A 13,116-nucleotide genomic window follows, 5' to 3' on the forward strand; every position below is an offset into this window, starting at 1 on the left:
TTACTGAATGTGGAGCCATTTTGCTCATACTTCTATATTTTAGTTTGCAGTGATGATTTAACTCATAAATTCAAAGGCTTCACTGTGATGAATGAAACTGAGCGATATGAAGCCCTCAGACACTGTCGTTATGTGGATGAGGTCATCAGAGATGCACCCTGGACACTGACACCTGAGTTCCTTGAAAAACATAAGGTACATTTGTTCCCTTATCTCTCCCTTCCCCTTTGTAGGCTGACAATTGAGAATGAGCAAGTCTGAAATCTTATTAGGTGGAGCAAATTATTTTATTCAGTTAATTCCAGTCACTGAAATTAGGTACCTAGCATTCCTTGACTCCATCTCTGTCAGAAAACATTATATTTATTTTGCCTTTTTTTCTCAACAGCTGCGATGATTTCTCTACTGGGATTTTTGAAGTGTAAAATAACACTGAAAAAATTACTGATAAATTGACTTTCAGAAAAGGAGATGGTAAACCAGGAAAGTTGTCACCTAGTTACTGAAGATCTAAATTAAAGGCGTGTTTCTTAGGAATGGCAACAGGTGCAATATGTAAAAATACCACATGCCCTCCAAAAGGCAGGATAGAGTGTTTTACATGCTATTGATTGCCTTGCAACGCATACGAATCTTAACAAAAGCATAACTAAGTAGGATGTATTTTAGTGTCTACATCACTGGGTGACAAAAGGACAGTATGACAATACTAGGTATACATGTATATATGCACAGCCCTAAGAACCCAACATCAATTATCCTTCCTCCATAGTTTTAAAAACCAAGGCTTCACTTGCTTTTGCAGTAGGAATAAAAGTAGGAGCCTGTGTCTTAGGTTTTGTACTGCATATCACACTGAGCCAATCAGAGTGATGTGGTAGTGGCAGTGCTTTTGGAGAGAAGATTTCTGTTTTTTCTTAATTGATCATACAACCCAGCAATTACTGGCCCAAATCTAGTACAATACACTGGTGACGGCTTTAGGATGAGAATGTCAAAAGCAAGTTAGCTGAAGTCAAGAAAAGAGAGAACTCTCCATAACAATCCTCCAGTGAACCAAAATCTGGTGATGGTGATGTGATTCTTCTTCTGTTCACTGGCAGATTGACTTCGTAGCACATGATGACATCCCGTACTCTTCCGCTGGATCGGATGACGTATACAAACACATAAAGGAAGCAGGTAAGGGCAACTTTACATTTTTAGCACCTTCTTTTTCTGCCTCAGCTGAAATTTTTTTACTGTCTTTTAACCAGAACTGCTGGGAGAGAAGCAGTAGAGGTAATATCACATTGTCTTACACCCTTATGGTAGGTACTGCTGAGTTGAGCAGAAAGAAAACCTCAGAGGACATCCTTGGCTGAATTCCTGCTATAACCCCAAGGAAACCATTCAGATCTAGCACAAAATAGTCCCATCTGCATTTTTAAAACAATTTTATAGTGCTTGACCAAGAATTTTGAATGGATGAAAATGAGTTCAGTTCCCACAGCAGCCCAGCCAACTTTAGTAAGTTCTTGATAACCACAAACTTGACACCTCCTTGATACATCCCAGTCCTTAATATGGGCAAGCACAGGCAACCTTCAGGAGCCATTAGGATCCACTTGCACTGAGGCTTCTTTTCATTACACTGGCAGAGGGTTTAAATCATTATCAGAGTAATTAATTTCCCGTGACCATTTAGCAGTTTGGTTGACTACCATATTACATAGAACATGAAGATGCTGAACTTAGGAATTTGTGTCTCTTCAGTTGAAGGAAGATGAATTAAATTTGAGGAGATAACATTAAGTCACTGCTTGCCAGTAGTAGCTGTCCTAACAGAGGGAACAGTGGAAAGAGGAGGAACGAATCACATCTTTCTTCTGCTGCTCCCTGGAGATGCTGCTTTGAGCTCTGGCAAATCCAGCCTCTTTGTTCTGCATAGACATGTGTATTGGAGGCTTGAAAATATTCCAGAGCAATCTGCCTGATGGTAATATGCCATGCAAAGTGACCTCAAACTATACTATGACAGCTATAGACCAGCTGAGCTGAAGGAATAAGCTTTTTATAGGAGCAGTTTTTGATCTTTTTCCACTTGTGAACCTCCCTGTTGTGTCAGACTCACAACCTTCCTTTATGAATGACTGTTCTATAGTTTCAGAGCCAATGCCAGCTTCCTTCAGTAGGCAGTGAAAAAAGGCCCCTCTGGTAAGAATGGGTCACCAAGAGACATACTGCACACATGCTGGACAGACAGCTATTTTGCTTTTCTTCTGTAAGGTGCTGAATGCACAGGACAGCACAACAGGAACTCTTGGGGTCACTGGATCATTACCAGACTTGGTGTGAGAGTGCCCAAACTAGGCACACCCTTCTCTGCTGTCCTTGAGCACAGGCACAGTGCACACACAACCTGATAAGAAGCTCAAACTTGGCAGAAGAGAGTACAGACTTGCAACTTCAGGGAGCTGTGGTCCATTGTGTCTGTCACCACGAGATACCAGAGAAGCATTGTGGGCCTTGTATGGCTGAATTTTACCACGTATAAACTGGAAATAATGTTAACTTATTTGTGATGAGTTTTGAGATCTAGTGCTGTTATAGTCCCTAATGCAGAGCAGCATTATTACAATAATGAATTTCCCCTTTCTCCTGGGGCATTTGTTTTAAATAGACCAGGGCTGTTGATGCATTTGTGTGGATGCCATGGGACAGAGAGGGGGAAACAGCAAGCATTTCTCACAGCAGCTTGTGAGAAATTTTAGGGAGCTGAGAAGATGTGATAACCGTTGTCTGTAAACAATTTGCAGGTGCTGTTTTTCTATTTTATTTTTCTGTTCCTCTCAAGGACAGTGCGTGAGAAGGATGTTTCTGTTAGTTAGCCAATAGAATAGAATCTTTCGTATCACTCTATAAAAACCGTGCAGTTCTTTTGAATAAAGCCTTCTTCGCCTTTGCTACGATCCTGCCTCTCGCCCCGACCCCGGCGCGTGAGTGACACATTTGCACATTTTTCCATAGTTCCAGTACTCCCATTTTCCCACATCAGGTTGTTGGAGAGCAGAAAAGTGGATGGGAACCAGGGAGCTCCTTGGGTAGATTCTCATGGGCTCCCAATTCCCAACTACCTTCAGTGGATGGGAGGGCATATGGGCACTGGTGAGCTGGATAACAATGCACTGACTGAAACTGTGCACATCTGTGAACAATTAGCTTGGAAAACATGGATCAGTCCAACATGTGAAGCAGATGAAAGCAAAGTCAGTGACTAAAGGTAATGTCCACCTACAGTTCCACTTTCAGCTTAACAAAGGTGGGGTTTGAATTTTGTCCATGTATTCTTGTAACTCTTATCTAGTAAGGTTTCTGGCTCAAAGTGGGTTTCATTGCTTCCAAAAATAGTTTCCTGAGTGACTGGTGGAAGCCTTAAAAGCAACAGTCAGGGAAACATGTCTGCTCATGATTAAAATAATCTATTTTTTTAGCAGAGTATTAATTAGAGATCAGAAAGAAAAAATATCACATAGAATTTAGTCACAAGAGGCTGCTAAGCTTCTTGATTCCTTCTCTGAGTCTTTTTCCAGCCCTGTAAAATTAGGTACCAATGGCTGCTTACTTTAAGTGAATGTGTGAGGATTCATTTGCCAGGAGTTATAACACCATTTTAAGACAAAGCACTACTTTCTTTTCCCAAACCATCTCCAGTCTTCTCTCTCTCTTTCATCAGCAGCTTCATGTTGCAATTACATGTAAGTGAGAGTAGTAATTTTTTTTTTAGCCCTAAATAACTACTAAACCACGGTGTGCCTGCACTCTGCTGCTATTGCATTTGTGAATTGCATTAACAGTTCAGGTGCTCCTGCTTTAGTGGGGAGCAATTGGAAAGCTACATATATCTCAGTTGTGTTGAGGAAAACATGAGCAGTATTGATAAATGGCCAGTTTTCTTGGGGACTGATTTGTCAGAGCAGGGAGGATGGTTATGCAGTTGCTGGCATGGCTGGATGGACATGAAACACTACACTTCACACGCATTACACTTCATCTTTTTGTCACAAACCACTGGCATCTCCAGGGTGTTTTCCAGTTGCTGTAATGCATCTTTTTCCTGGCTTTTCTCAAGGCCAGAGGCTGGTCTGTTCTACTCAGCAGAACAGAGACTGTCAGATGGTGCAGCACAGGAGTGGAAATAAAGGAGAGCAGCAAACCTCCCCGCTCCTTTATATAACATTAAATAAGGGCTGTGCTTGTGGAAAGAACTGCTCAGTGAATTGGCCACAGCTGTGAAGCTTGGCCTTCCTGGCTCAGGAGCCCCTGCCAGTCTAATAACTTCCACATCACAGCTGACACTGTACAGGGGGCAATTTTTAGTCTTTCTAAAGACTTGAGAGAAAAATGAGTAGTATAGCAATCTTGCCTTCCCCAAACTCACACAGAAACAACAGGAGAGAACTCAGAATAAGGCAGAATTGCAAGCCTCTTACCTTTGTCAGGCATTTTTAAGTTCATCCTCAGCTATCTGCCACAGTGCCTGGTCCTGCCAAGCTTTATCAGCAGGCTTTCTTTTCCCACTTTGCTCAGGAATGTTTGTACCTACGCAGAGAACCGAAGGTATCTCCACATCGGACATCATCACACGCATCGTGCGCGACTACGACGTGTACGCCCGGCGCAACCTGCAGCGAGGCTACACCGCCAAGGAGCTGAATGTCAGCTTCATAAATGTGAGTGCACTGATCCACGTTTGCTCCTCAAACACTCTCTGCTAGCATCCTGAATGTAAAGTAAAGGTTAAGAAATTATATCTTCCTTATGCTGCTTTTAAAAGAGCTGGAAAGAACTTAATTTAAAAGACGCTGGTAAGCTGAGGGTAGTTTTAATTGCTCCTATTAATTAGCAGCTTCATTTCCATCTTACACTTTTAACAAAGGTGCTGCTCCCCCTTCCTCCTTGGGCTGAAGATGACAATGACACACTAGGAAGGAGCCCACCCTCCCACCAGAAGCTGCTCAACCATTCACCCAAGACATGATTTCTTTCTATATTCCTATTTCAAGAAGGCAGCCCAGAGAGAATGGATTTTGAGATCCAAAGTTTCTCTACAATGTGTTTAAAAAAACCAACAAAACAAAACAAAACCCCTAACAAAGCCAATCACAGAGCAGTGAAATTACTAGGGAAAGCTAAAATGGTTTTCAAAAGACAAGGAAATATGCTGGGAAGCTGGTACATAAATGATGCTGCTGTAGAGCTCAGAAACCACAATGGCAGGAGAGCCATGTGAAAGGATGGCTCAGATTATTCATCTTCCACATACAGACCTGCCCCTCCAATGAGAAGTAAAGACTTTATGGAAATTAGACTTTACCTTCCTTCATTTTCTGTGTCAAGTTTTGACTTAAGACCTCAAGATAACCCACATAACTGAAATCTCTGTTGTGATCTCTGAGATGGCTCGCAGCAGGACTTCCCACCTCCCTCCCTGGAGCTTGGAAACCCCCTTGTGAAAGACTGAATTGTGTCATTTCATTAGAGTTTATCTTTCTTATTTTGAAGTCTGGCAGATAAACCCCAGATCACAGGGCATAAATATTTATTTTACTGTGCTTTTTTTGAAAGTTTTCTACACCTTTAAAAAAATCTTACTTCTAAGTACTCCACTCAGAAGGATCACCGTTGCAAATATCCATCAAAATAAGGCATGCTGGATGCCTTGGAGATTCTCAAATTTATCCTAAATTTATCCTTGAGCAGCTGTGAGGTTAAGCTACTGGTGCATAAGTTATGCTTGCCCCCATCTCAAATGATGATGGCTCCTGAAGAACCTCCAGGCATGATTGTTTACCTTGCAGTAATTTAAATGCAGAAATACTGATTTGCACTGGAGACTGTTCATCTCAAAATTGAATCCCCAGGATTTCACAAGAGCACTGGTCTTGTTTGCAGACAAGCACTGGTTTCCTAATTAAAGGGCTGATCAGCCTTTAGGTACAGAGGAAGTGAGGTTTCTTTGGACCTTGGGGATTTTGTTTGTGCTTGTGGCTCTTGCAAAGACAGTTCTTTTAGTGATTTGTGAGCTGCAATAAACCCCACTTCAGTGCTTGTTTTTTTAAAATAAATTCAAGTGTCCATTAAATGGAGTTAACAGAAAATTAAAAGCCAATAGTGATCTGTGCTTCTACACAGACCACCACACCTTCAAGAGCACAGCCTTGCTTATTTGCTTGTACCAAAAATTTGTGGAGCACACAAGCATTTCAAGACAAAAGCTCTTTATTCTGAAGTATTTCAGAAGCTTTTGCCAGGAGCTCCCTAATATTATCTTCTCTCTCTCTTTTTTTTTCTGTATGACTTAGCAATTGGGAGTTCTCTCTTTTCTGTGAAGTATCCTGGCCACAAGCCATTGGCCTACACACATCTGTGTTGCAGCTAGAAGTCCAGTATTAGCCAGGCTCAGAATTTATGAGAGTTTTCCTTCTGCTCTGCAGAAATCTACCCAAAGAGACATTTTAGTCCAAGTTGATATCCAGGCTGGCAAGTCAGCAGCATTTGCTTGGAAACATAGGGAGATTTACCTTTTGCCTATTCTTAAGTTTGAGCTGTTAATTTCCCACTCCTATCCTTCACAAGATTCTTATAAATTTCAAAGTGCATTCAGTTTGAAAATACAGGAAGATTCATGTAGTGGATTAAACACAGTAATCACACAAGAAACCTTTACAATATGTACCTTCTGCATTTCATTCCACAAATGTTAAACTTGCATTTATAAAAATAATGTGGGAATAGCTAACCAAGGCCATATGTATTAGGATGCATTAATGCAATTTTTTTTCTTCTTCTCAACTGTCTATGACTAATTATTTCTAAGTTTTTTATTAATCTTTGACCACACTTTTAAAACAGGAGAAAAAATATCGCTTTCAAAACCAAGTGGACAAAATGAAAGAAAAAGTCAAGAATGTGGAGGAAAAGTCAAAAGAATTTGTTTACAAGGTGGAAGAGAAGAGCCATGACCTCATTCAGAAATGGGAAGAAAAGTCCAGGGAATTTATTGGCAACTTTTTAGAGCTGTTTGGACCTGATGGAGCTTGGGTAGGTATTCTGCCATCCCAGGAAGTCTGAGTGTTTTTATTTCTCCTCTCTAACACAGGTGAAGAGCAGATTCTTCTGCTGCAGACTTTGTCTCGAATGCCAGCACAGCAGGGTAATGGCAAACCTGGCTGCTGAAGCCATTAATGCATACCAATACTGCAACAGCAGGATTTGCTGCTTCTTGCTGTTGCTTTTTTGGGATATCTGTATTTTGTGAAGGTGTGATGACGAATTTAATACTGCATTCAACAGAGCTGCATCACAGCACCACACAAGCAAACAGGCCAGTACAATCTGTTGGCCCTGTTAGCATTATATGCAAGCACTCCTACATCAGGGGTCTTCACTGGAAGTAGTGAGGAAAAACAGGACCATTGGAAAGGTTTTCAGTAGTTCTCTTCCTTGTGTGTATTCAGCAGTAGAAGATTACAATTTTCTAACTTCAAAAACTACTGATAAAAGTTCAAGAGGTTATTTTACTTGTCAAGTCAAGGCTCATCTAACTGAAAGCAGGGAAGGTTCAGGTGGGACTGTAGCACTTGCAAAGCCCTCCTTGGTATGTGCTGCCTTCACAGAGCCATTTACTAAAGGTCCCTAAGTGCCTTGGAAAGGCAGTTCAGAATTTGCAACAGCATCTTTCTGGAGAGAAACCTGCGCAAACCAAACTCATGCACTGAGTGGTGAGCTGGTGACACTTCAGAGCCCCAAAAGAGTCCTGGCGCCCCTCTGTCAGTTCTGATAGCTTGCCAAACCTCAAGAAGCTTTGTTTGCTTCTATGACTTTTCTTTGCTGCATTGAAACCAGTAACAAAGCTGAAATTGAATGTAGAGTTTGTGTTGAAATGAAAGCCCAGATCCTCCAGTGCAGGCACCATCTGACACACTGCTCTGCTTGCAGACTCTGAGAGAAAAAGGCACCTTCTGTTGGAACTCAGCAGGTATTTTGTTCATAAACAAACATGTAGGAAGAGTCACAAAGCTTTTGTGAATTAAGTAGCTCACATCAGTGCTGTGTCACAACTCAGTGCTACCAAGTCATGCAGTGCCTGCCTCATACTGGAGTTCTCATCTTTGCACTGACTTGCCATGTTGATTACCACTCAGTTGAGAAAAACCCAAAATTAGGCTGTGAAGGCTTCAGGACAGAGACTGTCATCATACAGCTACTTCTGTCCACCCAAAGGCAGTGATCACTGACCAACACAGGCCCCAGCCACACAAGGAATGAGCTTATGTAACAGATTGTTCATTGACACTGGCATGTTCCTGGGGGAGGGCAAGAAGGCAACTCTTCTGTTGAAATGCCCAGGTTTACCTGCATTGTCCACATCCACGTGAAGCTTCCTCTGTGACTTGTTGCCCATAGAGCTTGGTGTGTGTTCCCTATGTGGGATGGTCCTTTGGCCATATGTGCTGAATAACTAAACCTGATGCTAACAGAGTACTTGAAATTCACAGGAGGTGAGATGAGTTTAGCTGTGCAGAGACAGGGGAAGAATTCAAAGGCATTGATCCTATTTCCTGGCTCTACCCACTCAACAGTGCATGCTAATGGCATTTTTTAAAACCTTTGCTGATAAAACATTTTACCAAATTGAATTAAGGAAAAGGTGCTCTGCATATGTCTTTTAAAATTAGAAACTCTTGTTTCCTGAGTAAGTGTTTGACCACAGAGTAGGAAGTCTGGCGCAATCACAGGGACCTTTGCTAAGAACAAGAGGAGTGAAATCTCTTCACAGTGTTGTAGGAAAAGCATCAGTGACAGCAAGCTGAGAGGTGGTGTAGCTTTTTTAAAATCAGTTTGAGCCTTGGCAACAGGAAAGACTTTTTAAAAAATGATAACTTACTATTAGTGTCAAAACTGTTATTAATGCTAATTTGCCTTATCACTGTTAGTTAGAAGTTGCTTTTAATGTTGACATTAAAAGTACAGGAATCGTTATGGGCATGCTGGATTCCTAGATCAGTAATTTGCATGCCATTAATATGCTATTATTATTTCACAAATAATTATTATAATATACTTTATGCTAGCATCAATTTTCTAAAAGTAAGGGCTATGTAACCCACAGAAAAATGCCTGCTTGTGAAGGAGGTCAAGATGTCAGTTTTCAAATGTCTAGATGTCTGTAATTCATTGGCAATTTTGCCCACCTGTGCATATGTTTTCTGCAAGAGAGTCAGAGAGGTCAGAAACAATGATTAGTGTGGCACGAAACTTCTCTGTGATGTGAGACAGGACCACCACACAGTCTGGCACACAGGGCCTAATGGCAGAGACACCACTCCAGGGTGCAGGTATCCATTCCAGCTCCTCTCAGACATGTACAAGCAGGCAGCTACAACTGAGGTCAGTAGAGAGAAAGCACAGCTCACAGGGCAGGGTTTCTGTGCCAGTCTCTCTCCAAAATGTCCCTTCAGATGAGGTGTCCCTTCAAGGGGCTGGCTTCCCCCTGCTCAGCACACAGGGATACTTGGGGAAGGTTGCCTTCCAAACAGCTGACACGCCTCAGACATCATCAGGGGCTCAGGTAAGACAGGTCGCAGCTGGAACCTGGGGATGGTGTGTAGGCCACACCACCTAAAGTGGCCTTGGAACAATCAGAAGCTCAAAAGCAGACACCCAGCTGGCACTTGCTTTATAAAGCAAAAAGGTATCAACATACAGGCAGTAAAATTCAGAAACAGGCAAAATATTATTTCCCATTAGTGTGTTTGCCAAAAACAAACCCTAAACTGGTTGGGTGTACCTGAGCTTGCTTGAGTCAAGGCTTTGAAAATATTTCCCTACCTGTGGTAAAGGACCACAGTGCATCCAGCCTTGTCTAACCTTGCAACACTCCAAGGAAGCCATTAACACTTGTTCTACTTCTTCAGCACCCAATGGCCCAAGGAGCTCCTTGCCTGCAAAGGGCATGGCTTACTGACTCTGCTAGGGCACAGCTGGAGAGAAATGTGTTCTGAGGCAGGTGAGTGACACCACCTCCTCCTCCTGCAGAGCTGTGGTTTTAGCCAGCAGCCTGGTGGTTCCAGCTCTAATGCAGGAGGCAACGTGGAGGGGCTGGGCTCTTGCCCTGCTGAAGGTGTGAGTGCATCAGTTTGTTCAGCAACAAACTCTTCACTGAAGCCTAGGAAGCAGGTGTCCTACAGCCTGGCTGAGGGACTTAGCAGGAAGGTGGGATTCTCCTTTTCAACCTGGCCTCTGTGACTAAGGCACAGTCAAGTACTCCTTGCCACATGGGATGGTGCAGGCCAAGCCAGGCTGGGGCACTGAATGTCCTCCAGCACTGCCACCACACCACCACAAAGCACCACTGTGCCACTGAGTTGTTAGAAGTGACAGCAGAAGGGAGTCAAAGTATTTTGATTGGCCAGGAAAAACATACTTCATATCAAACATGGGTTTTTTTTTTTTTTTGTTGGGAATTATCTTCAGTGAGACGGTGAAACAAGCCAACAGAACCTCACATTTCTGTGATCTAAAGAGAAATTTTGCCCCCCTACCACTGAATTGCAGACAGGCTCTGGGCCTTTGCCAGCCCTGGTGACATCCTTGCAGCTCTCAGCTGCAGAAATCCTCCCCATCCAAATGCTTCCTGGCACCATTTATCAGGAGCAACCACCATCTGCTAACTATTGAGGTTTTAGAAGTCTTGACTAATTTGAACCTAGCAGTAGTGCAGCGGTAGGTTACACACCATGGGGTTTTATGCTTGAGAGTCTTGAGAAGTGTAGCTTCAGGCAGGAACTGTTCTTACACTCTGTTCTGCAGTGAAATCCAGGCTCTAAAACTAAGTCAATAAAGGCTAATGTGATGAAGATGTAAATTAGGAGAGGGAGCTCACAGAGGAACAGCTAAGTTCAGTATTTGTGCTTGATTTTTAAGCCCTGGGATTTAGCAAACACCCAGAAACCTGAGGGGGAAACCAGCATCTGCCTCTCCACTGGCAGGGAATACTGAGTTTCAAAGAGGAGGAGAAAGAACAAGATGGGCAGCCAAATACTGTGTCAGCACAGGGCAGAGTCACTGCAGAGGGAAGGGGAATAGGAACAGGATGAAAACTGGGCAACTGCAAGCTGGATCTCAGCTAAAACAGGCAAACCCATACATTCTGCACAAGTACTTTCCTCTCAGACCTGAGTGGTAACTTAACTTTGTCGGGGCTGGATCTTCCTTTCAGCCGAGCATCGCCTGTGACTCACCTGCCAGTCCTGCAGCCAATGTTGAGGCTTCTTACTCCCCATCCCCAGGAGGAGCAGCAGGGCACTCGGATTTGGCATGTTCCATGTGAAGCCTGCAGCAGCTGCACAGCACACACCATGTCTTCCGTAACCCAGCGTGACGCAAGGCCACATTGCTGCTAAAGAGTAGAGGCACTTGCCTTAGTGTAGCAGATTGCTTGACTGCAGAGGTGTCTCTTCCACCCCACCAACTCTGGCAGGCCTCCACTCAGCTTTACAAAGCAAAAGTGACAATAAAGCTCCAAGCAAAACATAGAGCCTGCAAGTGTTTTCTCTTTTCGACAGACACCCAAATTCTGACATTCCCACCCTCAATTTATGGGTTTGGGTTGTGCCTGCTCCAGGCAGCTGGGGAAGTGGCTGCCAGTACTTGGCAGGCTGTCTCTCTTAAGAAGGGACAGAGGAATAAAGGCTAGAAAAGCCAGGAAGCTCAGGAGGAGAGGGGTCATCCTTCCCAACTTTCTAGAAGGAAAAGGTTGTGGGAACTAGGAATACTGGGTGTTCAGGCAGAAAAGTGACCTTTGGAGACAAGAGTGTGACCAATACGTGCAAAAACCACAAAGGGAGTCCCCTGTGTGTGGCTCAGGCCAGTACACAGAGTGTCCCCACACTGGGGGTGGCCCAGCTGAGGTAAAAACTTGCATGCAAGGACCAGGTTATCATGAGCACAGCAGAGGCAAATCAGCCATGCTCCAGGGCTCTGGCTCCCTGCTCACTCCCCGATGAGAGGCACAGTGCAACCCCTGCCTGCCCCCAGCCTTGCCCTCTGTGCAGTACTCAAAGAGCATCTTTTCACTTTGCTTTTGCAGAAGCAGATGTTCCAGGAACGAAGCGGCCGAATGCTCCAGGCTTTTTCTCCCCGGCAGAGCCCCAACAGCAGTCCTACGCGAGGCCGCTCGCCGTCCCGTTCTCCATCTCCACCCTGGGTCATCAATAAGACCTCCCCTCCCTCTTCTCCAAAAGCTGCCTCTGCCTCCCTCAGCAGCATGAGCGAGGGAGATGAGGATGAAAAATAAAATATATATTTTTTTAACCATGAGACAGAAGAACAAGCTATGAACTCAACCACTGGATGGGGAGAAGCGTGAGGAACACCAGGGGTATCTCTGACAGCAGGGATCGTGCTCTGGGAGATGTCAAAAATGAACTGGAGCACAGCAAGGGAGATCTCAGGAAGAGCTTATCCCATCCCCACTCCCTCACGGTGCTGGAGGCCCAGCCAGCAGCACTTGCCAGGCACAGCCCCAGGGACTGGCAGAAAACCACACCCATGTGCAAGTTCCTGCCCTTGCCTTGCTGCTTTCCAGCTGCTGCTCCAGGCCAGGCCCGTGGGAGCTCTGCACCGAGGGGGGCTGGCAGGAGGAGCCCAGCTGGCTCCTGATCCAGACCCAGCACACAGGGAATGCTGGCTGCAGCCTGCAGAGAGAGAAGATGCAGTTGTACCCTGCTGACCTTGAGTTCTTCTGGCACGTGAAGGAATGGCATTGCTGCAGCAAATATGTTGAGAAACTGGGAATAAAGTTGGGGTTTTTTTTCTTTTTGAATAACATCTGCCCCAGAGCCCAAATCATGCACTGAAATGAAGAGATCTCCAGGCAAGTTGGTGGAAATCCATTTAACATATTCAGTGCTGCTTGTTGACCAAGCCTCTGTGTGGGGTGTGGGTAAGGAGTCAGGCTTTTTGCTTTATCAAACCACTCTCCATGTTCCTGGTGCCTCAACAGCTGCCTAATCACTTCTGGTTTGCTCCCTGGCTTTGCACTTTGAAGGCAAGAACGTAAATGAAAAGACA

The 13,116-nt window shown here is 44.2% G+C and overlaps 1 protein-coding gene across 1 annotated transcript in view; it reads left to right on the plus strand.

Moving 5' to 3' along the window:
- PCYT1B (phosphate cytidylyltransferase 1B, choline) overlaps positions 1 to 12,635 on the plus strand; it is a gene marked incomplete at its 5' end in the record, with an annotated part of 29,522 nt that extends 16,887 nt beyond the window's left edge. The window contains 5 exons of the mRNA XM_084225322.1: positions 44 to 195; positions 1,104 to 1,182; positions 4,504 to 4,712; positions 6,895 to 7,083; positions 12,134 to 12,635. Of these exons, the coding sequence (XP_084081448.1) occupies positions 44 to 195; positions 1,104 to 1,182; positions 4,504 to 4,712; positions 6,895 to 7,083; positions 12,134 to 12,340 (836 nt within the window). The 3' untranslated portion in view covers positions 12,341 to 12,635. The remainder of the gene's footprint in view (positions 1 to 43; positions 196 to 1,103; positions 1,183 to 4,503; positions 4,713 to 6,894; positions 7,084 to 12,133) is intronic.
- Between the last annotated feature and the right edge of the window lie 481 nt (positions 12,636 to 13,116).

The sequence above is a fragment of the Fringilla coelebs genome (genome assembly GCF_963513975.1).
Source record: "Fringilla coelebs genome assembly, chromosome: 2".
Taxonomy (NCBI): Eukaryota; Metazoa; Chordata; class Aves; order Passeriformes; family Fringillidae; genus Fringilla; species Fringilla coelebs.